A 27500-nucleotide genomic window follows, 5' to 3' on the forward strand; every position below is an offset into this window, starting at 1 on the left:
GCTTTGTTTTGCTGTTTTGGAAAGCTAAACTAAGTCATGCTCCGGCACTGACGCAGCGCTGTGGATCTAAATGTAAATCAACTGCATTTACGCCGTATAGCGCTTTTCTAGTCTTAACGACTGCTCAAAGCGCCTTTAAATAGCACAGAAAGGACGCATTTCAAGAACGGGTTCGTAGGATATCTTACAAAAATGAGGCGCCCGCCAGCTGGCGACAGGACGCAGGCTACAGAGCTTGAGATGACGGTCCTTTCAGCGGCCGTGGCAGTTGAGTTTAGCCGACCAAAAGCGAGCGTCAAGCAGCGACGACAGTTAGGTTTAGGCACCAAAATGACTAGTTAAGATTAGGAGAACGATAGGGCCGGGCAATAAATCAATATAAATCAATATCGTGGTATGAGACTAGATATGGTCTTAGGTTTTGGATCGTAATATCCTGATAGTGTTGTCTTTTCCTAGTTTTAAAGGCTGCTTTACAGTAAAGTGATGTAATAGTCCCTGAAAGGTGCTGTAGGTAGGATTGTGAAGATCCAGGACTTACCCAAAAAACTTTGAACATCGACAACTTCTCAGTCCCTCCCCCCTTTCTGCTAAAGCCCAAAACGGTCTCCTAAGCCCCTCTCCCCACAAGGGAGAATGAATGCGTGTGCATGAGCAGTGATTGACACGCAGTTAGACACCCCCCCCTGGCCCTGATTGGTGCATCTGAACAGTTAGACACCTCCCCTGGCCCTGATTGGTGCATCTGAACAGTTAGACACCCCCCGGCCCTGATTGGTGCATCTGAACAGTTAGACACCCCCCGGCCCTGATTGGTGCATCTGAACAGTTAGACACCCCCCCGGCCCTGATTGGTGCATCTGAACAGTTAGACACCCCCCCTGGCCCTGATTGGTGCATCTGAACAGGGAGCTGTGGATTTTTGTATATCTCACTCCAGGCTGTAGGTGGAGCCAGAGGAGCTGGATTATTATTTAAATGACCTGCTTCATGTAGTTCTACTGGAACATAGGGTCAGTTTCAGCAGATATGACAGAAAGGTAGTTTATAAGTCTGTTCTCGCAGTTTTATTAGTTGCCTTATACCCACTTAGTCATTACATCCACGTTACTGATGTAACACTATTACTTCAAACCTCTAATATCGACTGTTGATTCGTGTCTATCCTACTGTCTACTTTATTCCCTTATAATGCCCATATTTAATGCGGTCTGTTTTTAAACTTAATCCTTGCACTGCTATATAGTTTATATATTACTACGTCTACATTATTCTCTTATATTGTCCGTAGTTAATGCTTGTCTCTAGAAAATGCCTCGCTTGGCGGTAAAAGAGAAGGAGCTTGACTATGAATTGCAATCCTGCAGAACTGAGGTTGACAGACAGCGCCGTTTGAAGGAGCTTGACATGAAGGAGAGGTCTTCCTCCCCCTCCTCACCCATGGTGTCTCAGTCGCATGAATTTGATATTAACAAGAGTATTCGTATTGGTTTGGTTCCTCCCTTTGGTGAGAGGGATGTGGATAAATATTTCACTTTGAGCGTGTCGTGAACACGTTAAAGTGGCCTACGCGTGTTTGGCCACTGCTTTTGTTCACTGATAAGGCTCAAGAAGCCTATGCATCCTTGTCACCTGAGTTGAGTCTAGGATTAGTTTACCCTTTTTAGTTAGTTTAGGGGGAGACCCAGGGTGCGACGGCCCACTGCGAGGTTGGTCCAGCGTCTTCCCATCTTTTGCTCTTTTTGGCCGGGGTCTGCAGTCCCTTTTGTTGTTGCTTTTGAGAATATTCTTTATTTAATAAAGCTTGTTGGTTAAGTCTAACATTGTGTCTGGCATCTTTTTCTATATGTTGCATCCTCCAATCCCTTTTGAGCCTTGGTTTGTTCTTTTAAATGGAGGCCGTAACATATTTGCACTACCACCATGACACCCACTCTCATAGAGCACCTCACCATGCAGACTGAATCCCAGGGTCAGTCCCTGCCCTGGCACTGCAAGCCTCTCATGCTTATACATCCCTACAGTACATTCATGTGGATTTTTTATTTAGTATCTTTTCTTTTATTGTCCATATTATTCATGTGGATTTGTTATTTTATCATCCTGTTTATGATGTATGTGTATGTTGTGTGTGATGTCTGTAAGCTACTGGGACCTTGAATTTCCCCTTTGGGATCAATAAAGTATATCTATCTATCTATCTATCAATCAATCAATCATTCTATCTATCGATCGATCGAGCTATCTTTCTGTCCATCTAATTATCCATCCATCCATCCATCCATCCAACCCGTTCTCATTCCGAACTCGTAAAATAAGGACATTTGGACAGTGGCTGTCAGCGTTTGATGCAACGAAAAAGGTTTGTGTAACGCACCGGGGAGAGCAGCAGTTAGATAGGATTTAGAGAGGAGTATGTAAGGAGCCCGTGCACGTTGTGTGTCCGAGCCCGGCCCGACACATTAACTGTAATTAGGAGCCCGATTTAAACCCAACATTTTTTTAATACTGACGTTCTCCGAGTTGTTTGAACTACAGAAATCTGTTTAAAATGATCTTAATGAATAATGCACCAAGGACGAAGCATGTAAACTGCTGTTAGTTTATTCAGAACGGATCGCAAATGGATCCGAATGAAGAAACGTTAAAAAACCTCGACCCTAGCTGCTCCCTCAGCTGAATAGTGAGGGGAACAAATGAAGGCAGCATCATAATCAAAGCCCTGGAACCATATAGGAGACTTTCTGGTCTCCATCACCTAATTAATACTGTCCTTCGGCACGGTCTGCATGCTGACGCACTTGCCGACAACAGTGCTGCAGAGGGGGGGAGACACGATGTAGCTCAGTTTACCTCACACTCAAGTCAGTGTAGGACATCCATCCAGAGCTATGGGAGAAACTGGAGAGGCAGAGCTTTCTCCCCACCGAATAAGGCTAATGAAGTAATGATTAAAAAAACCACAAATGCTCAAGGGCCCGGCCCGGGCCGAGCTCGGGCTCGGGCTCGGGCAGAGAATCTAAACTCTAGCTGACAGAAACCATTCATACGCTGGTGGCCAAGGCTGGCGAACAAGGTGCCACCTGCCCAGTGGTGTAGTCTACGTGATACGCAAGTATTTGCAATATACCCACTAAGAAATCTCCAGGATTTCCATATTCCCACTTAAAAATGTGCAATGACATGTAACAACATATTTTTGTGACAGAACTTTCACTTCAGATATTTGTATTCACAAATACGTTGTCGAGTAATGTGACAGCAAACTAAACTAACACTGCAGAACATGGAGAGAGACTTCTCTCGTCTTTCATCGACCCGCTCCTCGCTGAGCGCAGTGCGTAGTGTGTGCGTAGCAATCCGCCTACACTAACGCCAGCATCCCAAAAAAAAAAAGGCCCATTCTGAACCAGGAAAAAAAAATGTGGTATAGTATACCCACTACAATACATTAGACTACACCACTGCACCGGCCCATCAGATAAAGATCTGACACACACAGGGTTTGAATTACGTGGGACTCGGGAGCCAGTGGGAGCTGAGCTCCCATAGAGAGAGGATGAGCTCCCACGAAAGCAGTAAAATCATACACCTGTGGGGGTCTATAAAAATCATCAGCACCATTATTTAAATCACAAATAAAGCACTTTTCCCAAACACACGGAGCTCTGAAGCAGACCAGTGCGTCGCTTAGCGTCCTCTCTCGCTTTAACAACAGAGACGAGCAGCGGCACAGACCACGGAGCTGCTGCAGCTCGTCTTCCGTGGTCTGTGCAGCTTCAGGTTTATAAAGGACGCGCTCTGCTGTGGGCACGCTGCGGCAGATGTGTCCCGTTTGTGCTCCGTGAATTTCTGCAGTAGTTTCGGTTTCCCACCCCCGATGTAGAGCAGCGTACAGCCACTTCCCTAAACTTTCTCTCATTCAGAGACCACAGACCCAAACGGGGCTCTGAGTCTGTCAGACGGTCTGACATCTACCGTATCAGCAGAGCAATCGTGTAATGCACAGCAGACTATGATGCAGATGGATTATTTTCTGAAATATAGTGACTTTATTCTTGTAATAGCCTATTATAACTTTATTTTTCTCAAAATATCACGACTCCTCCAAATCTCAGAGAGCACAGATGAGTTATATTTTGAATGTGCACAAAGTTTTGAACATGAGCAGATATATTGCTCAAACATCTGAAATATTACAGTCCAGGGGTTTATTAATTAATTAAAATAGTTTCATGTATCACTGAGGTGAATAATTGTCATGTGCACATTTAAGGAGGTTACTTCCCCAACAAAAGACGCAAAAGAGGAGGGAGGAGTAAATGATGCCTCTAGAGGCTACATGTGTGGTGACTCATATTAGGTCGATCTACAGGAGAATAAATAGCAATAGAGAATGCCTGACAGCCTTTTGTAATATATTCCATTATATTTCTATAGTAATCTATGTTTCCCTTTACATAAAGATATTTCCAGCATACATTGATTCAGAAAAAGGTAAATAGGTGCATAAATATTCACCTGAACGCTGGAAATGAAATGTTTAATGCTCAAAATGTGCTGCTCATAGACTACTTTTGACCATAGACCCCCAAAAAGATGAAATCATAATTCGAAGCCTGCACACGGTCCACCGACCCTCCGATTGGTAGATGACCGCTCTACCACTTTAGCCACGGCCGCCCCGTCTACCACCCTGCCATTCTTCATACAATCACAGGTTTCCAGTCCTGCAGTGGTGACTTTAACAACGCTCCTATGGCTCATTTAGTAGACAGACTTTATATTAGCTCTCGGCTCTTTGAACACTTTGTCACTGACTATCACCTCAGCATCTCTCAGCCAAAACAATGACTTTATTTCAGCCTCCAGAGCACTTCTACCTCTGAGGAAAAATGATTTACAGGCTTAAAGACTCAACCTGCTGTTTATTTGGTTTCTGTCTCACAGACAAAACCAAATGAAACCTAATCTGTTTCCATATTTATTCTGTTTGAAAAGAAAAACTCAACTTGCTTAGTTCTCAGTTGTTATCGTGAGGGACAAGCCCAGTCTTGTATACAGTACTTGAAAGCAGTACTTGAGTAAAAGTACTTTATCTTACCAGAAAATGACTTTGGTAGAAGTTAAAGTCTCCTTTCAGAATTATACCTGAGTAAATGTCTCTGGTATTTACTGTACTTAATGCTACGTTCCAGACACAATGTGTATCCCGTAAGTTACGACTTCAAGTCCCGACTCACGACTTGGTAGCGTTCCAGGCAAAGTCACGACAAACCCTTCTAGCTAGCGTTAGCTAGCGGCTACCTTACGTTGACGTTAGCTAGCTGATACTAGCGATTTCCAGTCCGCGACATATTTTGGGCTTCATTTAATAAACATAACCTGTAGTAGTACACAATCGTATGTGTATTGTTTTGATTACAATGTGCGGAATTGCTTTACGTTGCCTATTTATGTCTATTTATTTCTATTTCTCACCGTTAATCACCGGCGTCTGTACAGCATCAACAGGGGTCGCCATTGTTGTTTATGTGTGTGTGACGTCAAAAACTGTAACGGGGAGAACAACGATCTGGTACCAGTTCACGGGTATGTTAGGGGGTTGACTGCCGTTCTGGGGCACTTTCACCGGTACAAGGTTACGGGTTGCCTGGAACGCAGCATAAGTATCAAAAGTCATTTTATGATTTTAAATGTACTTTATCATAAGAAGTAAAAAGTAAAGCATAATATTCAGGGTTTTCAAACCATCTTAAACATCAAATTCAAAGTCTGACATCAACAAAGAGAAAAACAGAAACAGAATTAAAAAATGTTGTTCACTCCAACGTATGAAAACATTTTTTTGCAAGTAACGAGTAACGAAGATGCTCAGGGGAAATGTAGTGGAGTAAAAGTTAAAGTTTCCAGAAAAATAAATTACAAAGTTGAGTACAGATGCGTGAAAAATCTAGCCTGGTCATACCAGACTCTGGTCCATTAGCCTGGTCCTACCAGACTCTGGTCCACTAGCCTGGTCCTACCAGACTCTGGTCCATTAGCCTGGTCCTACCATACTTTGGTACACTAGCCTGGTCCTACCAGACATTAGCCTGGTCCTACCAGACTCTGGTACATTAGCCTGGTCCTACCAGACTCTGGTCCATTAGCCTGGTCCTATCAGACATTAGCCTGGTCATACCAGACTCTGGTACACTAGCCTGGTCCTACCAGACTCGGGTACACTAGCCTGGTCCTATCAGACTCGGGTACACTAGCCTGGTCCTACCAGACTTGGGTACACTAGCCTGGTCCTACCAGACTCTGGTCCATTAGCCTGGTCCTACCAGACTCTGGTACATTAGCCTGGTCCTACCAGACATTAGCCTGGTCATACCAGACTCTGGTCCATTAGCCTGGTCAGGAGCCTTGAGCCCCAACAATTCTGTCTTTTGTGTCACATTTTATATATTTTCTATCATATATTGAGTTGTATCTTGCTACCCAAAAACGATACACCAGAATCAACCTTTATGTGTGATTAATGTGGTGTTGTGGGATCTAAACTCATTAAAACCTCCTCTCAGAAACAATACATAAGACGTGAATTTGGTGTCCTCAATGGCCGCCAAGGCCCACGACAGGAATCTTTACTTTTGTTGTTGCTCATCTTTTTTTATAGAAATCAATAATTTTGTTGCCTTGTTTAATCCAAACTACCTAAATATTAACTAGAACTGCACTCAGAGAGTGCAGACGTCTGCCAAGGCCGTGCCCTCTCTCGCAATGTTATCTCGCAATGATCCATTGCAAAATTGAAAGGGTTCTTCCTTAGCTCATGCAACACACTTCCAACAAGTTTCATAAAAATCGGGTCAGTAGTTTTTCTGTCGTCCTGCTGGCGGACAAACTAACCAATCTGAAAAGCATACCCTCCTTGGCGTACCGTATTTTCCGGACTATAAGTCCCACTTTTTTTCATGCTTTGGCTGGTTCTGCGACTTATAGTCAGGTGCGACTTATATATCAAAATATATAGAATTCAACATGTTTTTAAATGTTATTTCATGCTGAAAACATTACCGTCTACAGCCGCGAGAGGCGCTCTAGGCTTGTGACGACTATATGCTGCTCCTAAAGACAACTGAGAAAGAAAAGAAGCTGCAGGAGACTGCAGGTAGTAAAACACGCAGCCGGAAACGGTCATCGAGCAGCAGAAGGAGAGTTTGGAGTGAGAGAGAAACTTGTGAGGGACTGGAGAAAAGGTTAGTCTTACTGCAATGAAGAAAACAAAGAAAGCTAGTCGCTGAAATCCAGATGGCCAGAGCTGGAGGAAGGAGTCCACAGATGGGTGCTTGAACAACGTGCTGCTGGGAGAGGCTCGTCAACAGAGCAGTTACGTTACGTTAACATAGTGACACCTACCGTATTCAGCCCCTTGTTCTGGCTGCTGTTGGGTAGTTTAATAACTTGCCTTTCCAGATTAAATGTCTGTTCTTGGTCTTGGATTTTGTGAAATAAATTTCTAAATAAATGCGACTTATAGTCTAGTGCGACTTATATGTTTTTTTCCTCTTTATGACGCATTTTTTGACTGATGCGACTTATAGTCCGGAGCGACTTATAGTCCGGAAATTACGGTATGTAATTAATGTCTCAAACACCCAGCAAAAGCCTGAAGAGTCATCAGCTACTAAACATTTTTTAATGCAAGAAATGACCGCAATCACATCATCCTTTTCACAATCAAACTGCTCATTATTCATCTTCAGTTTGATCTCCTGACAACAAAACAGCTCACAACTGCAACACATTTCAGCATCCGTCACTTAAAACCAAAACAACCTTTAATCCTTAAATCAACAAGCTCCGCTCTCAGCTGGGTGGGGTGTGACCTCATACATCCACAACTCTACCTTTTCCCAGCTTCTGAGTCAGGTTTTTCCCGTAATGGAGATAAAAGGTCCACTCACCCTGCGTCGCTGCTGTTGCCACAGATTAAGGCATCCTTGGCTCCCTCTACTTTGTAGAAGTTATCTAGAAAAAGAAACAAAAAAAACACGTTAGATTCCAGTTGGATGTTGAAGTCAAGGGCGTAGCGGACACAGGGTATGGGGTGGTGGGGATGTGGTGAAATTTCCCAAAACACCACGTATTGGTATGATGATACTAAAGGGAAAGCTTAGACATTAGATCATCATAGGTCACAGGACAGGGGACGAGAGTATTCATCCAGTCTGATATCCAAACCTGTTCTGTCCTTGCCTCCCTGTCTCAATCAGGGAGCCTATGTAGACGTATGATAAGGGAATGTTTTGTTTCAGGACTATCTAATTTTGGAAGTCAGTGGAAGCAGTGTAACAAGGTGACATAGTTTCTCATGCATCCCAGAACTACGTAGCCTAGAAATCTAGACACACCCTAGTGGCAGCAGATGTAATTTGCAGCCAGGATCGTCTAGCAGCTCTCCGTTGGCTTGCGAGCTGGAAAAACCAAACTCTGGTCGGGCCAATCACATCGTGTATAGAGTCGGTGGGCGGGGCTTATGGCGGCTGCTGCTGGTGAACAGCGGTCTTTGGAATCGGCTTTGGCCGAGACTCTGGAAGACTTGGAGTTCAGCTTTTCTTTGAGAAAAGAACAAAGAACGGCACTGAAGTCATTCTTAAAAAAGGAAGATGAGTTCGGAGTTTTGCCAACCGGATACGGCAAAAGTTTAATCTATCAACTAGCTCCACTTCCTTCTTCGTTGCTCTGGTTGGTTGTAGTGCTATCCTATTGCGTGCAGAGTGAATATGACAGACAACCGTTTATCCCGCCCCTCGGATTGAGCCCTGCCAATGGGGAGTTCCCAGACCCAACATCTTGATGTGGGTCTGGCTTGTCAGGCTAAGAACTACGCTCATGGTGACAATTTTTTCTTTGGCGCCATCGATATCTTGAGATATCACATACTTGATAGTTGGGGCTAGGGATATAAGCATCAGGATAAAGGCACAGGACCTCAGAGAGTTGGGACAGCACTGCACAATAACACATCTCGTCTCCCGAACGTTCTTCACGTATGTGAAGTGAGTTGTGCTGCTCCTGAGTTTTTCCTTAACAGGGGACATGTCCCCCGCACTTCACATGGCGGTGCCCTTCGTCCCCCACACTTACAACACATCTGAGTTGATTTGAACGCACCATAAGTAGGTGTGTGCACGTTACTCAGGTTGTGTCAGTTGATTGATAGACTCATATAGATATAGGCAATAATACAATAATATACAACACAAATATAAGGGAGGAAAACTCATTAAATACAATGATTAAGTTCATGTATATGATAGAATAGTGCCGGACAAACTGAAACCTCTAAAGTTATACATGTATACTTTCCTGAACTGTATGGTTCCTGGGCTTACAGTATATACTATATACTAGTATAGTCTAGTTTGGATGGGTTATTATTCTGTTTGATATAGACGGAAACGAAGAAGATGGAAAAAAATTGTAAATGTGTGTGTGCGTATGCATGTATGTATGCATCTGTGTCTATGTGTATGCATGTGTCTATGTGAGTGTAAGTAGGTAGATATACGGTGTGTGTGTGTGTGTGTGTGTATGTAAACATGTAAATAAGTGAAGCATCAAATTGTTTTGTATTTAACTAAAGGATAAACATTTTTTTAACTTCTTCCTTCTCCTTTTTGAAAATGGGAATTTCTTATTTGAATCACTTCCAATCATGTTGGTGTTTTTTTGGATTGTGCTGAGATGTACATGTTCTTATTCATCAGTTATTTTTTATATATATATATATATATATATATATATATATATATATATATATATATAAGGGCTGTCAGCATTCAACGCGTTAATCACGATGCGATTAAGGGCCGAGCATAATGCGTTAATTCTTTTTAATCGTATTAATCGCTAGTTAACACTATACTCGACAGCAACTAACGTTAGCCTACCGCTAGCTAGTTAACACTATACTCGACAGCAGCTAACGTTAGCCTACCGCTAGCTAGTTAACACTATACTCAACAGCAGCTAACGTTAGCCTACCGCTAGCTAGTTAACACTATACTCAACAGCAGCTAACGTTAGCCTACCGCTAGCTAGTTAACACTATACTCGACAGCAGCTAACGTTAGCCTACCGCTAGCTAGTTAACACTATACTCGACAGCAGCTAACGTTAGCCTACCGCTAGCTAGTTAACACTATACTCGACAGCAGCTAACGTTAGCCTACCGCTAGCTAGTTAACACTATACTCAACAGCAGCTAACGTTAGCCTACCGCTAGCTAGTTAACACTATACTCGACAGCAACTAACGTTAGCCTACCGCTAGCTAGTTAACACTATACTCGACAGCAGCTAACGTTAGCCTACCGCTAGCTAGTTAACACTATACTCGACAGCAGCTAACGTTAGCCTACCGCTAGCTAGTAGCTGGATTAAACAGGGTTAAAATGCTGACAGCTAACGCTAAACGGTGTAAAGTGTGACTGTGTTTTACTGTAGAGGATTCAACACCGGGATGTAACAATCTGCAGCTGCCGTCGGAGAAACACAGACGAGGTGTGTTCAATGAAACTGGTAAACTACAGCCTCGTGGTGCATTCAAAGTTGTTTGTTCAAATGTGTGACTAGATTAAATATATAATAAACAATACAAATCTTAAAATCAAGTTCATAAAGTAACGTTCTTTGCATTCATTTGATTCCCAATCAAGATCCACTGGTAAGAATGGCTTTCCATTGTTAATATGGACTTAAAAACTGTTCTGAAATGCAAAATAATAAAATAAAACATGCGATTAATCGTGATTAACTACAGAAATTCAACGATTAATCGTGATTAAGAAAATGTAATCATTTGATAGCCCTAATATATATATATATATGTTTTTACATGGTCAAAACTAACTGCAAAACAATACATGGTGATGTTTCGGGAAAGTTCAGGTAACCCGTCCTGGACAGACGGACTGTCTGTGCGTCTGGGAAGGATCAATAAACTCATCAAATTCAGCTTGTACGTTATGGCCGGGATAGACACGGTCGGAGCAGGGGGCCATTAAAAACAATCCATTACAGGAACCACCGCTTGCTGAGCATTTAGTCAACACTTAAGTCTGACCACAGGCCATTTCCAGATACATTAATACACTAACTACAGGTCCTTCTCCAAACGCTCAACAGTATCAAGAGCTTTTAATGCACGTCGGCAGGAAGAAAACAAGTGCTTCTTAAGTTCTGTTGTGGTTTGAGGACACACTGTGCTTATCACAGTGCTTATTCTTGAGGATGGGAATAAATGTATTTAGGAGCCCAGCTCTGAAGAGAAGGACTTGTTCCAAAACAGGAGTAAAGAAGGATTGGGATAAAGTGGGGACACTCAAGAAAAGTTTGTCTTCAATGTCCAATGGGGGACTAGTTTGAAACAAATCAATGTTTAAATAGATAAAGACATCACATTTTATTTATTCATGAGGACAATGCACATTACTCAACATTTCTGTAAATGTGCTCTCCAGTGGAGTCCACACCACAACTACAATTACAATGACAGCGGAGATATCGTTGGGATCACTTTCAGAGCGGTTTGTTGAACAATAGAAACACCGACAGCCCTTCAAAATCCATCTGAATTTACAACTAATACCCAATCCCCTGGTTGAGATTCTGCTGAATCCTCGTCTCGTCCTCAGTCCATGAACACGGTCAACACATTAATGAAGTAAACAGTGACTGTCCTTCCTTTGCCGTACCTGAAGTTGCTGCATTCTGGCTGCTGTCTGTAGATTCCTTCATGCTCAACTCATATTCTTCCAGATGTTTCACACCAGATGTTGTAACAGCGGTGATGTTGTGTATTGTTTAGGGTCCTCGCCACCACCAGACTAATCAGCATTGTTAATTGAACATGTAGCTGGACTTGAATGACCTTCTTTTGACTGAAAGTACTGCCAAACAACACTTTTTCTGCTCACCAGTTCCATTTCCACTTCCTCACAGCCTGCTGCATTGAAGCTCCACCTACGTAAACACCTTCCCGTAATCAACAGCGCCGTCATCACGTCGACCAGCGTAGCGCGCGGAGTGCAAGCGTAGGGTTCGGTGGAAAACAATTCTAAGGATTGGCAGAAACCGAACCCCATCAAAAAGCCTAATATTCGTCCGAAGCCGAATCCTGGATTTGGTGCATCTGACTTTACAACATGACACTGCGGAGAGATTCTTTCCACACGTTACAAGCAACTGCGTGGAGGAGGAGGGGTGGGGGTGGTGGTGCGATCATGGAAAGCTTGTATCATGTGGACGCACCAACAGTTTTGTTGTCATTACTTGGAATTCCTCATTGGGGAGACATAAACTACGCACTATAGCGTTAACAACTTGTTTCCCAGTCACCTTTTGTCGGCTAAACCCAACCAGCAACGACCGCTGATATGATGTCAGCTCCCAGAGCTCTGTAGCCGGCGTCACGTAACCAGCTGGCAGTCACCTAATTTCATACCCTGGAAATCCAGATTCCTCGCGAGAGCACAATTTGAAGTTACTCAGCGAGTCACTCTGGCATTCAGTAATGCTGCTCATTAGCTATGCCCTTGGAGCCGAGCTGCACCAATCACATCGGTGTATCTGATATAGGCGGGCCAGAGGCGAGCTAAACAGATGACGACAGCGCTGCGACGTCCAAGTCATTAGTAAACATTGCAAGATGGCTACGGATGAACACCAGTTGTTTGAAACGGCTTTTGGCCGCTACAAAGAACGAGTTAGACTTGGCTTTTTATCTGAAAGAGGAACAGAAGACGGCGCTCCAATCGTTCCATTGCAAGACGGACGTTTTTGCTGTTTTGCCGACCGGATACGGCAAGAGTTTAATCACCCAGTTAGCTCCACTGGTAGCTAAGAGTTTAATCACCCAGTTAGCTCCTCTGGTAGAGTTAGCTCCTCTGGTAGCTAAGAGTTTAATCTCCCAGTTAGCTCCTCTGGTAGCTAAGAGTTTAATCACCCAGTTAGCTCCTCTGGTAGCTAAGAGTTTAATCTCCCAGTTAGCTCCTCTGGTAGCTAAGAGTTTAATCTACCAGTTAGCTCCTCTGGTAGCTAAGCGCATGGGGCTTAGCGTGTATTGTTGTGATTGGTCGTAGTGTTATCCAATAGCGTGCAGTGAGATTTTCAAATGCATGCTTGGTGCCGCCCCTCGAATTGGGCCATTTTCATTACTCAGTGCCAGACCTTTAATCTTTCGGATTTGGGTCTGGATTTCCAGGCTACTAATTTTGTAGGGTATCATACGAATTGGTGTGCATACATTTTTGGACGACATCATACGAGCCCATTCATGAGAATGGGTTGAGTAATGATGTGCCAGCCAGCCACCTGCTGCAGTGTATTGCAAGTTGCCCCAAACCAGGCCTAAGCCACTGGGAAATTGTTAACTTTATTTTAAGACTACAGTTACAGCAGGGCGCCTCAGTTTGAAACTTAGACGTGGTCATATTTTAAAACTCCAGTCAGCTTTGACGCTGACTTAATGTAGGGGTGTATACAATCTGTTTTATAGCTTTTTTAAATTCTCAATTTCGTGATTTAGTCCATGATTCTGTTATCACAGAATCTATTAGGCAGTGTGTGACCAGTGTTGCCAACTCTTTTCCAATGAAAGTCGCTAGCACCAGCTCCAAAAGTCGCTAAAAGTCGCTAGATGACGTCATACGCTCATTTGCATATTGTTGACGTCATTACGCAATCATTTGTATAAAGCTCAGTGGTTGTAGACAAGGTAGATAGAAAGAAATAGAACACTTTAGCCAAATAATCACAAATTCAATACAGGAATTTATTTTACCTTATAATTATTACTTAGCCTTCTACAAAGGGAGGGAAAAAGATCAATAAAGAATTATCAAAGAAGGCTGGCTTGCCCAGGTCCAGGCCAGCTCAGCGGCGTCTTTCTCCCGTCCCGTCCCGTTGTCTCTCCTACCTACACCGGCGGCCACCACACCCTGTCCCCCTTCTACCTGCCTGCGCACTGTGTGCAGTGCTGCTGCACATGAGAGAGGGGAGAGGCTGCTCCGCTGGTCCTCAGTCACAGAACAGAAGACTGTTATGGCGGCTACAGGAGAGAAATACCTCGCGTGCTCGCTGGACAATACTGGCGACTTTTCTACAGAAAGTAGCCAGATTTGTCGCTAGTCGCTATGGGGGTCTGAAAAGTCGCTTAATCTAGCGACAAAGTCGCTAAATTGGCAACACTGTGTGTGACTGGCCCCAGCTGGGCCCTCGTTGAAAATAAAGACACTTGCCACCGGGCTAAACAACCTTTCTGGGGGAAACCGTGTGCTGTGATTTCACGCGTCTAAAGAACGGACTGAAAAACTGAGAAAAACATCACCTCATATTCGTAAAATGTAACATCGGCACCAGAATTTGTGTGTTTTATTGTGAAAGGCTCTTCCTGTGTGAGTCAACCTTACACAACAGAGACAGGGGAACGTGACAGATGTCGGATCTTTGAATCAGATTCAATATTTTAACAGAACAGTGACCTCAAATCCATGCTTGACATTTTCATTCATGTGCCTGACGAGAACAAACAATCAGGGTACCTATTTTCATATTCAACACATAACTGGGATCCCATTTATCTCCAGCCATTATGACCGATATAAAAATATTAAAATTGGTGTCATGTTCTCATCACTAAAGCAACAAAAGAAGCCGCTGTGACTCAGCGAAACAAAGTTGAAACACTTTTCAGTAAAACCTCCGCTTGTCAAAGAGAAACAAAGCATTTCAACATTTCAAAAGTCTTTACCTTTATTGTGGCGGTGCACGTGCAAAGTTCCCCCTTTTGACTAACAACACTGGCTCTTTCTGTGCTTGTGATTGACTCTGACCGCCACTGCACCAAAGGCACTTAAGCTTTTTAATTCATTTGGTATGTAGTGCATCTGGGAGAATGCATCCCCGCTCGCCATCAGAAACGTCTGAAGTCTGAAGTGCTTTTGTTCTCTGGCTCAAAGTAACCATGAACACAGCACTGAAATTAGTCACCGAGTCATTTTCTCTGCAAACAAAGCAGATAGGAACAGTCTACTTAAAGTCATTACCTGAAACTTTAGGTTTTCCAAAAGCCCCCTCCCAAAATAAATGCACATTAGTCCACAGACTGACTTTTAATGACCGTTTCTTTCAGAGCGAGCCCCCGTCTGAGAAGATTTCACAGAGCTGCAAAACACTGGAAAATTGTCTCTACAGGATATCGAGAGAGCAGGCTTTAATTTCATTTCTTTTTTTGAAAGCTCAAGAGCAGCAAATTAAACTTGAATACACCGCTCTCTGCGTGCAGTTTCCTCTGCCTGAGATACATATAGTTACATGATGAGAATCTGCAGGTATGACAAGTCAAATAAACAATAGACAACAAAGACACTGTTTTTTTTTAAAGGTCCTATGACATGCTGCTTTTTGGATGCTTTTATATAGACCTTAGTGGTCCCCTAATACTGTATCTGAAGTCTCTTTTATATAGACCGTAGTGGTCCCCTAATACTGTATCTGAAGTCTCTTTTATATAGACCGTAGTGGTCCCCTAATACTGTATCTGAAATTCAGCCTTGGTGCAGAATTACAGCTACTAGAGCCAGTCCCACAATGGGCTTTCCTTAGGATGGGCCATTTCTGTGTCTTTAGCTTTAAATGGTATTGAGGAGGAGAGGGGGGGGGTGTGGCCTTGACCAACTGCCACTTTGCTCGTTTGAAAGCCATGATGTCTCTCTCTTTCTCATGGGGGGGCCAAATTCTCTGGGTGGACAAAGCAGAGAAAGGGGAGGTAACCTTTCCCCTTATGACGTCATAAAGGGAAGATTCCAGATCGGCCCATCTGAGCTTTCATTTTCTCAAAGGCAGAGCAGGATACCCAGGGCTCGGTTTACACCTATCACCATTTCTACCATTTCTCTACTCATATTAATGTTAAAAAACCTTATAATGTGACATTTTCATGCCATGGGACCTTTAAATGCCTTAATGCCTTAGAAGCAGAAAGTAGTGTTTAGGTTTTTGAGGATGGGTTGAAGTTTAAACAAAAGAAATGAAAATAATCCAATGAGAACAGCAGCGGTCACGGACAGAGAGAAAAATCTGGCAATTATGAACCTGAAAATGAGCATAATATGAGCACTTTAAGGGAAAATGGAAGGTGAATATCAGACTCAGGGGGTTGTTGACAGGTGTAAACAGGACCATAATCCGCTGAGTGAATATGACGAATCAATCAGTTTACTGTGTAAAACTGTCTGGTAACATCAGCTCCATCTGCCGCTCACCGGAAAAGGAAAACAAACTGAACATGTTGTCCGTTGCTATTCATTTATTGAACCCTCCGACAAGAAGCTGCGGGGACGACTGCTCCGTGCTGGCAGCCGGCTCCGACCAGACAGAACAAACATGTGCATGATGGGAAATGTTTAAGCATGAGTAACGTCCGCCATTGATCTCCCTCCGAGGAGCCGAGCAGGACGGGCTCTAACGGCGCAGCGCAGCTCTCAGGTTTCACAGCAGCTTTTAGGGGTCGATACGGGAGCCTGCAGGGGACATTTGTTTGATGTGATGGATGGCAAAGCAAACTGGAAATGAATAAATAGAAAGGTACATTAGCATGGAGCGGCATGTCCCGACAAACCCCGTTACTGTAAGCTCTGTAAGACGCTTTTATTTTGGGCGGTTTAACCCTTTAAGACACCTGAAGCCTCTGCTTGCTCTGCTACAGAGAAACGTCTGTTTTTGGATAACGAGGCAGTCTGTTTGTCCCGGGGTTACATTTCTAACGAAGCATCTCCTCTCTTGTTACCTCACGGAACTAATTAGGAACAGAAATGATGGTTTGCTTATTAATCTGAGCTGTTATGCTTCTGTAGAGCTTAGTTACAGTGCGACAAAAGAAATTAAAAACATGACTGTGTAGAAAAATAAATACTTCTAGTGAAAAATACCGCTGCCCTCGATGATTTCATGCTGAATGCAGATTAATGTGCGATGAGGAATATGAAAACGTGTGCAGTGACACGCAGGCAGCTCGGCATTTTGGTCACATGGATGACGTGAAGCTCCGGTTTCATCTGACAGCAGCGTTAAGTGCTTCCTTAACCCCGACCTCGACCTGTGTGTGTGTGTGTGTGTGTGTGTGCGCGCGCGTGCGTGTGTGCGTGCATGCGTGCGTGTGTGCGTGCGTGTGTATGTGCGAGTTTAAGTATGTCCACATAAGATATGTTAGCCGGTCAACATTCCTGACATGTCAAATTGTGTATTTACCAACTGACCTCACATGACCTCTGTGTGTGTGTGTGTGTGTGTGTGTGTGTCATTCTGAAGTGGTGACTAGTGTTTCCTAAATGGAATGGATAAAGCCATGTTGGCACTGTGGACACAACTGGTGTCAATAAAGACACGCACACACACGCACGCACGCACGCACGCACGCACACACACACACACACACACACGCACGCACGCGCACACACACACACACACACACACACCCCCTTAACCAGAGACCGCCATAAATCACTGCCACTTTGTCTGTGATACCTGTCCGCAGGGTGCGAACTACAGCTAGGGGGAGCTCGGCTCCCCTTAATAAGACATGGGCTCCCCTGAAAACGTGATTTGTGAAATATTGGGGGTCTCTAAAAATATTGAAAGTGTTTCATTTTGACATGCAATTTCAGTTTTGTGTCATGTGATCATTGTGGATTAATATGTGTCCGTATCATATGGTTTGTGACCCCTGGGGGACATTAAAGTCTAAATTATAAAGTCTAAATATATATATATAAAAAATATGGATATATTGCCCAGCCCTAGGTCAGAGTTAGATTCTCACCCTCGTCGTTGATGAAGTCCTTGACGGAGGCCCAAGTCTTGTTGTTGCAGTAGAAGGAGGTGTTGGCCGGCAGGCTGCCGTTGATGCAGTGCTCCGTGCTGCGCACGCACTTCTGCCGCAGGTTCCCCATGAAGAGCTGCAGGCCGATGAGGGCGAAGACGCTCAGACAGAAGACGGTGAGGATCATCACGTCGGCGAGCTTCTTCACGGACTGGATCAGAGCGCCAACGATGGTCTTCAGGCCTGCCGAGACCGGGCGCCGACGCACACGGGATGATTAATCAGATAAATGTTATCGTGGATGTGAATCCCAGTTTAGAAAATCTGTCTTTGGCTAAATAAATAATTCCAAACATACAATTAATCATATTTAAACATCTAAATCAATGGAATACTAACAGCTACTTTTTAATAAAGCGTCACATGTTAAGGCGCTGACACACCAACCCGATTATCGGCCGTCGGACAGTCTGGCGAGGTCGGTGCCTCGAGTCAGTGTGTTCCGTGCCGTCGTCAGTTCGGAGGAGCCGTCGGCTTTAATTGGGCAGATTTGACTTGTTGAATGGGAAGGCGGGCAGTCGGACTCAATGGCCAATCTGATTGGTGGAGCGCTAACCCGGAAATGACGGGCGGGATGAGTGTGAAGAACGCCTATCAAAATCTGCTGAAAATCTTTCAAACTGACCTTTGTCGATCTGAAATGAAGATTCAGCAACTGCACGGCCTGTTTCTCTCTTAAAATGTTTTCAGAAACACGTTTCGGTGAACTATCTTCGTGAAATATGAGATTGTGTTCTGAACGAGCCGCCATTATGCTCGGTTGTAAAATCCGGGAGCAGCCAGACCCACGTGACGCGTTCGTCCAATCAGCTGCCGGTTTGCATGTTTTGGGCGACAATACAGATTAGCGCCGCCTGCTGTTATGGAGACGTATTACGTCTCGTGCACGGGCAGAACGTACGCTCAAGTCAGCGTCGCTTCGGTGTGTTCTGAGGCACTTTTTGGACCAACTCGGGGGGACAGTCCGTCCGACTGACTTTTCTGCCGAAAGTCGGCCGTCGGGTTGGTGTGTCAGAGCCTTTAGAATGAATGCTTTAAAAGGAACAGTTCACCAAAAAACATTATCAATTGTCTATACCTCCCGAGGCTCTCTACGGTGCCAGAAAAGGTTTTCTGTCGAATGGCGTAAAGGAGAGCGAAGCTCATGAAAAATAAGCATGTCAGCGCAAACAGAATTTGATGGAGGTTGAACAAAAGGCCTACAAATAGGAAAAAAATAACATTTTTGTTGCGAACTCATGTTGAAAAAGCCTTAACACCTGCCGCACAGGAAGTTTCAAAAGAAGGTTTCCGGACGTTTTATAACCCTTTTGTAGCGTAGATGCTGCAATGGCATCAGTTACTGTACTGTATATCAGAACTGGGTAGTGTTTCTACATCGACAGAATAGCTAAAGAAGGGCACTGAAGGCTTTTCTCGAAAGCCGTTTTTCGCTCTCCTCTTCACTAGCTTCGGCAAGAGTTTGATTAACCAACTGTGGTTCGTTGATTTGATTGGTTGAAGTTAGCTTGTGATCAGGGATGCACCGAATCCAGGATTCGGCTTCGGATTCAGCTGAATATTGGGCTTTTTGACGGGGTTCGGTTTCTGCCAAACCTTAGAATATTTTTCCACCGAACCCTACGCTTGCACTCCGCGCGCTACGCTGGTCGACGTGATGACGGCGCCGTTGATTACGGGAAGGTGTTTACGTAGGTGGAGCTTCAATGCAGCAGGCTGAGAGGAAGTGGAAATGGAACTAGAGAGCAGAAAAAGTGTTGTTTGGCAGTACTTTCAGTCAAAAGAAGGCCATTCAAGTCCAGCTACATGTTCAATCTGCAATGCTGATTAGTCTGGTGGTGGCGAGGACCCTAAACAATACACAACATCACCGCTGTTACAACATCTGGTATGAAACATCTGGAAGAATACGAGCTGAGCATGAAGGAATCTACAGACAGCAGCCAGAATGCAGCAACTTCAGGTACGGCAAAGGACGGACAGTCACAGCTAAAAACTGGTGTTAACCAGACGACGGATTCGGGAATTCGGTTTCGGATTAGACAGAATCTTAACCAGTGGATTCGGTATTTGGCCGAACCCCAAAAATCTGGATTCGGTGCATCCCTAGTTGTAATAGACGGTGGCTTCATCGAATCACCTACAAAGTGTTTTCCCTTTACCGAACCGTTTCCAGTGAGTGTATTTCGGATAGTTCTGTGTAACAAACCATCTGGTGCATCAGGTTACTCTTTAACGCCAATCGATAGAAAACTTCTGGGAACGTAGAGAGTCTACAGAATTGCGTACCAATGGATCAGGGACCATTAAGATGGCAGTCACTTCAAGTTCAAAAACACACACACACACAGAAACATGAACATACAGTAAAAACAGCAGGAACAAAACACAGTGAGAACACAAAGGGTGCAGACAGGTTGACTGTCCTCGGCCAATCGTATAATCACAGAAACAACCAGTATCTTTTCATACTGTTTTATAACTTGAAAGCACTTTTTGGGGTTTTAGTTCATTCTTTAGAAACAGACACACTTTCAATTTGCGAATCGTCTGTAAACTAATGAATGACTAGCTTGATTAAATAAAGTTGAGGGTGCAGTTTATAACATGCTTTCAACAAGTTGCTACCACTGTGTTAAAGGAACACGCCGACTTATTGAGACTTTGTCTTATTCCCCGTATCCCCCAGAGTTAGATAAGTCCAGACATACCCTTCTCATCTCCGTGCGTGTTGTAACTCTGTCTGACGGCTCCACCGCTAGCCTAGCTTAGCACAGATCCTGGAGGTAACTGGCTCCATCTAGCCTAGCTTAGCACAGATCCTGGAGGTAACCGGCTCCATCTAGCCTAGCTTAGCACAGATCCTGGAGGTAACCGGCTCCATCTAGCCTAGCTTAGCACAGATCCTGGAGGTAATCGGCTCCATCTAGCCTAGCTTAGCACAGATCCTGGAGGTAACTGGCTCAATCTAGCCTAGCTTAGCACAGATCCTGGAGGTAACCGGCTCCATCTAGCCTAGCTTAGCACAGATCCTGGAGGTAACCGGCTCCATCTAGCCTAGCTTAGCACAGATCCTGGAGGTAACTGGCTCCATCTAGCCTAGCTTAGCACAGATCCTGGAGGTAACCGGCTCCATCTAGCCTAGCTTAGCACAGATCCTGGAGGTAACTGGCTCAATCTAGCCTAGCTTAGCACAGATCCTGGAGGTAACTGGCTCCATCTAGCCTAGCTTAGCACAGATCCTGGAGGTAACTGGCTCCATCTAGCCTAGCTTAGCACAGATCCTGGAGGTAACTGGCTCCATCTAGCCTAGCTTAGCACAGATCCTGGAGGTAACCGGCTCCATCTAGCCTAGCTTAGCACAGATCCTGGAGGTAACCGGCTCCATCTAGCCTAGCTTAGCACAGATCCTGGAGGTAACTGGCTCCATCTAGCCTAGCTTAGCACAGATCCTGGAGGTAACTGGCTCCATCTAGCCTAGCTTAGCACAGATCCTGGAGGTAACTGGCTCCATCTAGCCTAGCTTAGCACAGATCCTGGAGGTAACTGGCTCCATCTAGCCTAGCTTAGCACAGATCCTGGAGGTAACTGGCTCCATCTAGCCTAGCTTAGCACAGATCCTGGAGGTAACTGGCTCCATCTAGCCTAGCTTAGCACAGATCCTGGAGGTAACTGGCTCCATCTAGCCTAGCTTAGCACAGATCCTGGAGGTAACTGGCTCCATCTAGCCTAGCTTAGCACAGATCCTGGAGGTAACCGGCTCCATCTAGCCTAGCTTAGCACAGATCCTGGAGGTAACTCGGCTCCATCTAGCCTAGCTTAGCACAGATCCTGGAGGTAACTGGCTCTATCTAGCCTAGCTTAGCACAGATCCTGGAGGTAACCGGCTCCATCTAGCCTAGCTTAGCACAGATCCTGGAGGTAACTGGCTCTATCTAGCCTAGCTTAGCACAGATCCTGGAGGTAACTGGCTCCATCTAGCCTAGCTTAGCACAGATCCTGGAGGTAACCGGCTCCATCTAGCCAACTGCTCCCAATAAGTGACAAAATAACGCCAACATGTTCCTATTTACATGTTGTGATTTGTATAGTCACAGCGTGTACAAATAACAAGGTCACATGAGACACAGCCATCTTCTAACGTATACATACTGGGAACTATATTCTCAGAAGGCGAAGCACTGCTACTTCTGCTACTTGGGCGGAGTGATTTGCTCGCAGCACCTGAGAAGCCCCGTGGTGAGGAGCAGAGAGTTTGCTCAGAGTTGGAGTAATAATCCCTCAGCCCAAGTAGCAGTGCTTCGCCTTCTGAGAATATAGTTCCCAGGTATTCGTAAATCGCTTATCATGTGACGTCATTGCCAGCTCCGGTTACCTCCAGTATCTGTGCTAAGCTAGGCTAGCTGTGGGTGCATCAGACAGAGTTACAACACGCACGGAGATGAGAAGGGTATGTCTGGACTTATCTTATCTTATCTTAACTCTGGGGGATACGCTGAATAAGACAAAGTCCCAATAAGTCGGCGTGTTCCTTTAAAGTTATGACATGTATCAGACTACAAAAGGCCACGCCAGTGGAATAAAGATAACGCCGTTAGCGCTGCATGCTAACATGCACAGTGGAAACATACAGAGGCTAGCCAGCGACAGATTTAGATCCACATCTTCAATTAACATTCGTCTTATAAGTTAGAATCTACGACATAAATGGGAACAAAAATGGTCACCTAGGTATTTTAATCTGGGGGTTAAACACATATGCTTTTGGCTTTTCTTGCTATTTTTTAGAATAATAAAAAAATAATAATTTAGCACCCTAGTCAACATATTTCCTAAGTTTGTCTTTATGCTTTGTGGGTGTTATTTATTTATTATCTGCTCTAGCTTTTCCAACGTTTGAGATACAGATATAATAATAATAATAATAATAATAATAACGGTCCAAAAAGATGTGAAATTGCATTTTTGTTGTTTTTGAAAACCATGAAAGGCCCCTAAACTCCTCGTCAATTACGTTCATGTTCAAGTCTTACACAAACCTCGGGTAAACCTGGTAAGTTTTTAACATGTAATCAGTGAACAGCTTCATAAATACATTTCACTAACTTATTTACTTACTATTTGAATCAAGGATTACGTTGGATTTAATAAAGGATCATAAAGGATCCTGATCTATGCTTTCTGATGCTGTTAAAACGGTGATTATGTCCGATATGTTTGTGGATTAACGCCTGTATATTTTCAATTACTGCCAACTTTTGTTCATCGCTAACACAAACTCAGTTATAGATGTGAATTTAGCTGTAATTTAAATGAAAAAGCGAGCCCTTTATTAAGCATTAGAAGCCATTGTGACTCATGGCTCACTGTCAAGAGTTGTTTAGTCGTCTGCTAAGCCTCTGATGTTCGCTCACAACCAATTCTAAGGAAGATTTCGGCGCCTCTTTCTGCATACTACCTATGTGCACTTTATCAAAAGGGTACGTCAAATAGCAGATTTATTCCGTAGGTAGTATGCAGAATGAGATTTCAAACACAGCCACTGATTTCAGTTCTCCCAGCAAGCTCGGGGTGCATTTGCTATTCACTCCCCTGCGTCTCGCTTCCTCACCTGGGATGACAGAGATGGTTTTGAGTGCTCGCAGCACCCTGAACGTCCTTAAGGCTGACACATTACCCAGGTCCACAAACTCAGTGACATATCTGCAGCAAGCCGGGAGACAGAAGCACAAGAACAGACACACACAGAAGGATATGACCACACTGAGCAACAACAAGCCGACACAGAGGGAACAGAATACAAAGAGAGAGAGATACAGTAGAGACAGAGACATCGACTTCTAAGACGGGAAAGTCAGGCGGTCAAAAGTTGCTCACACGGATTTAAACTGGAGACAAACTCAGCTTCAGATTCTGAAAAAGACGTTCAAAGAAGTTCAACTGCAAACAACTTCCCTCTCTATATTGTTAAAGGTCTCATGGCATGAAAATGTCACTTTGAGGTTTTTTAACATTAATATGAGTTCCCCCAGCCTGCCTATGGCCCCCCAGTGGCTAGAAATGGTGATAGGTGTAAACCGAGCCCTGGGTATCCTGCTCTGCCTTTGAGAAAATGAAAGCTCAGATGGGCCGATCTGGAATCTTCCCTTTATGACATCATAAGGGGAAAGGTTACCTCCCCTTTCTCTGCTTTGCCCGCCCAGAGAATTTGGCCCCCCCATGAGATAGAGAGAGACATCATGGCTTTCAAAGAGCAAAGTGGCAGTTGGTCAAGGCCACACCCCCACCCTCCATCTTGCCCCCCCCCTCTCTCCTCCTCAATAGCATTTAAAGCTACAGACACAGAAATGGCACATCCTAAGGAAAGCACATTGTGGGACTGGCTCTAGTGGCTGTAATTCTGCACCAAGGCTGAATTTCTGGAAAGAGACTTCAGATACAGTATTAGGGGACCACTAAGGTCTATATAAAAGAGACTTCAGATACAGTATTAGGGGACCACTAAGGCCTATATAAAAGAGACTTCAGATACAGTATTAGGGGACCACTAAGGCCTATATAAAAGAGACTTCAGATACAGTATTAGGGGACCACTAAGGCCTATATAAAAGAGACTTCAGATACAGTATTAGGGGACCACTAAGGCCTATATAAAAGAGACTTCAGATACAGTATTAGGGGACCACTAAGGCCTATATAAAAGAGACTTCAGATACAGTATTAGGGGACCACTAAGGCCTATATAAAAGAGACTTCAGATACAGTATTAGGGGACCACTAAGGCCTATATAAAAGAGACTTCAGATACAGTATTAGGGGACCACTAAGGCCTATATAAAAGCATCCAAAGAGCACCATGTCATGGGACCTTTAACTGTGTGTTGTTCCAAATCAGAAATCTCCAGTTTGTGCATCGTGCGTTCAGCTTTTCTGTGACTTTTCCTTCTTCATGTGTCGTCAGTTCAGATCAGGTGATTACACAAGTGACTCCTGACTGGGCGGAGAATGGGACGTGGGCGGGACACGGCAGACATGGGACGGACAAGAGAGGATGTTCACGACAACGTTAACGATGACGAGTGTTTGGGATGGGGGGGGGTTTCTGTCCCGTGTCGCCCCCTGGTGGTGGTGAGGCCTTACCTGGGATGACTGAGATAGTTTTCAGGGCTCTCAGCACTCTAAAGGTTCGCAGCGCCTGCAGGTTCCCTACTTTGATAAACTCTGTTAACAGCCTGTAGGGGGCAGTGTGGTGGTTGTCAACATACAACAGAGGAAGAAAGACATAACAAGGTCTGAAAATACTGTGGTGATTTAAAAAAAAATAAAAAGTCACTTTACTAAGGGCCACACTGGAAAATATTAATCACATCAAGGGCCAGACATGTTTAGATAATTGACATGCTTTTATTTCATCCAAAAATTCAAATACCTTTGACTGTATTATTGCATGTCTCATATAGTCTGCTCTCTTACAGTTTGGTCGACATAAAGCCCCTAAAACGTCAGCAAAAAAGTTCCCAACAAAAGCTCCAAAAAGGCTGGGAAAAGTGACAAAAACATCGGGAAAAAACGTTGAAAAAGTGGAAAAAAGTACCGAAAAAACGTTGGAAAGGTGGCAAAAATGTTGAAACAAGCACCAGAAAAACGTTGAAAAAAATGTCCCAAAAACAGTTGACAAAACTTCGGAAAAAGCGACAAAAACTAGTTGGGCCAACATTTATTGTGAACCTTAAAGGTGCAGTAGGTAAGACTTATAAACTACCTTTCTGTCATATCTGCTGAAACTGACCCCATGTTCCAGTAGAACTACATGAAGCAGGTCATTTAAATAATAATCCAGCTCCTCTGGCTCCACCTACAGCCTGGAGTGAGATATACAAAAATCTACCGCTCCCTGTTCAGATGCACCAATCAGGGCCAGGGGGGGTGTCTAACTGTTCAGATGCACCAATCAGGGCCAGGGGGGGTGTCTAACTGTTCAGATGCACCAATCAGGGCCAGGGGAGGTGTCTAACTGTTCAGATGCACCAATCAGGGCCAGGGGGGGTGTCTAACTGTTCAGATGCACCAATCAGGGCCAGGGGGGGGTGTCTAACTGTTCAGATGCACCAATCAGGGCCAGGGGGGGGGGTGTCTAACTGCGTGTCAATCACTGCTCATGCACACGCATTCATTCTCCCTTGTGGGGGGAGGGGCTTAGGAGACCGTTTTGGGCTTTAGCTGAAAGGGGGGAGGGACTGAGAAGTCGTTGATGTCCACATTTTTTGGCTAAGACCTGGATCTTCCCAATCCTACCTACAGCACCTTTAATAGCATCTAATGATCAGGTTTTAAAACATCGACAGAGCACCGGTGCCGTTGGCTGCTAAAACACAAACAGGACGGTGCATCTTTACAGATGGTTTTCTATAAACATCATTTGAATCCTGTGTTGGAGATTAGTATTATTGTGTTGTTGAATATGTGCACATAAAAACTAGGTACCAATATCAGAAAACTCTATTCCTGACCCTGATTAAAGGACAAATCCGGCTCAAAATGAACCTAGGAGTTAATAACACGTGTACCGAGTCAACCGTTCTCTGGGATATGTTTTCATGCTAATCCAATGTAACCAGTGACGACAAACGCCGTGCTTGAGCTAAGTTACTGGTTACTGGTTACATGGCGTTCGCTGTTCGACTGATCGTGACTGTTTTCCCAAGATGGCGCCTGCCTGTATACATGAACGGTACTGTCTTTATAATCTATCTTTGTAATAAACTGTCTGTACACTTACAAAGTTATCAATGCTTTTGTTTACATGTAGGGACCCTCATTATGCTACCGTGGAAGTGTGGTGATATTTTGAGCCTTGTTAGTGGTATAGAAACAGAGATTTCTTTTTACTTTAGCATGCCCCGACGACTAGCATTATAAGCTAATTAGCGGTTTGCGCTAAAACTGGTTACATTAGATTAGCATGAAAACATATCCCAGAGAACGGTCGAGCTCGGTACACGTGTTATTAACCCCTAGGTTCATTTTGCGCCGGATTTTTCCTTTAAAGTCAACCTTGAACCAAACAGAAAGCCCTAACAGTATTTCCAACAACAGACCATTTATAAATGCCAGGTTGTGAAGGTGTCACTTCTCTGCCCTTTATAGCGAATCAGGGAGCCAGAAGGACGCCAGTGGACAGCGGCCATTTTGGGCCCCGCCAGTTAGATAGAGTTATCTGATCCCGAGCTGTTAACGGCCCTCCATTGCGGCTCATATTTCACCGGCGTTGACTGGCAGGCTGATTGAATTACAGTGGGGGTGCAGCCATTTAGAGTCACTGGTAGAACCGGTGACAGCAGAGACACTTCACGCAGGAGAGGTCAGGTAATGGGTCACATCAGTTTCTCTCTTATCCACACTGTATATGCTCCGTGTTTAAATGGAGCTCATACAGAAGAAGGAGGAGTCAAGGTGATTGTATTGTGTACTGACCAAGGGCGTAACTTTGGGTTCAACATTGGTGGGGGTTAAGATCTCCACCTATCTTGCGAGTCAGTTTGTTTCATCATTTAACATATTCTAAA

The 27500-nt window shown here is 44.3% G+C and overlaps 1 protein-coding gene across 1 annotated transcript in view; it reads right to left on the reverse strand.

Annotated features, from left to right (window-relative positions):
* Nucleotides 1-27500, reverse strand: part of LOC144537020 (sodium channel protein type 2 subunit alpha-like) — a 199668-nt gene that overhangs the window by 149596 nt on the left and 22572 nt on the right. Inside the window, exons 6-8 of the mRNA XM_078280422.1 lie at nucleotides 23546-23637; nucleotides 17875-18117; nucleotides 7956-8019 (exon numbers count right to left, since the gene is read on the reverse strand). Coding sequence (XP_078136548.1) covers nucleotides 7956-8019; nucleotides 17875-18117; nucleotides 23546-23637 — 399 coding nt within the window. The remainder of the gene's footprint in view (nucleotides 1-7955; nucleotides 8020-17874; nucleotides 18118-23545; nucleotides 23638-27500) is intronic.

This window comes from Sander vitreus, chromosome 22 (genome assembly GCF_031162955.1).
Source record: "Sander vitreus isolate 19-12246 chromosome 22, sanVit1, whole genome shotgun sequence".
Classification (NCBI taxonomy): domain Eukaryota; kingdom Metazoa; phylum Chordata; class Actinopteri; order Perciformes; family Percidae; genus Sander; species Sander vitreus.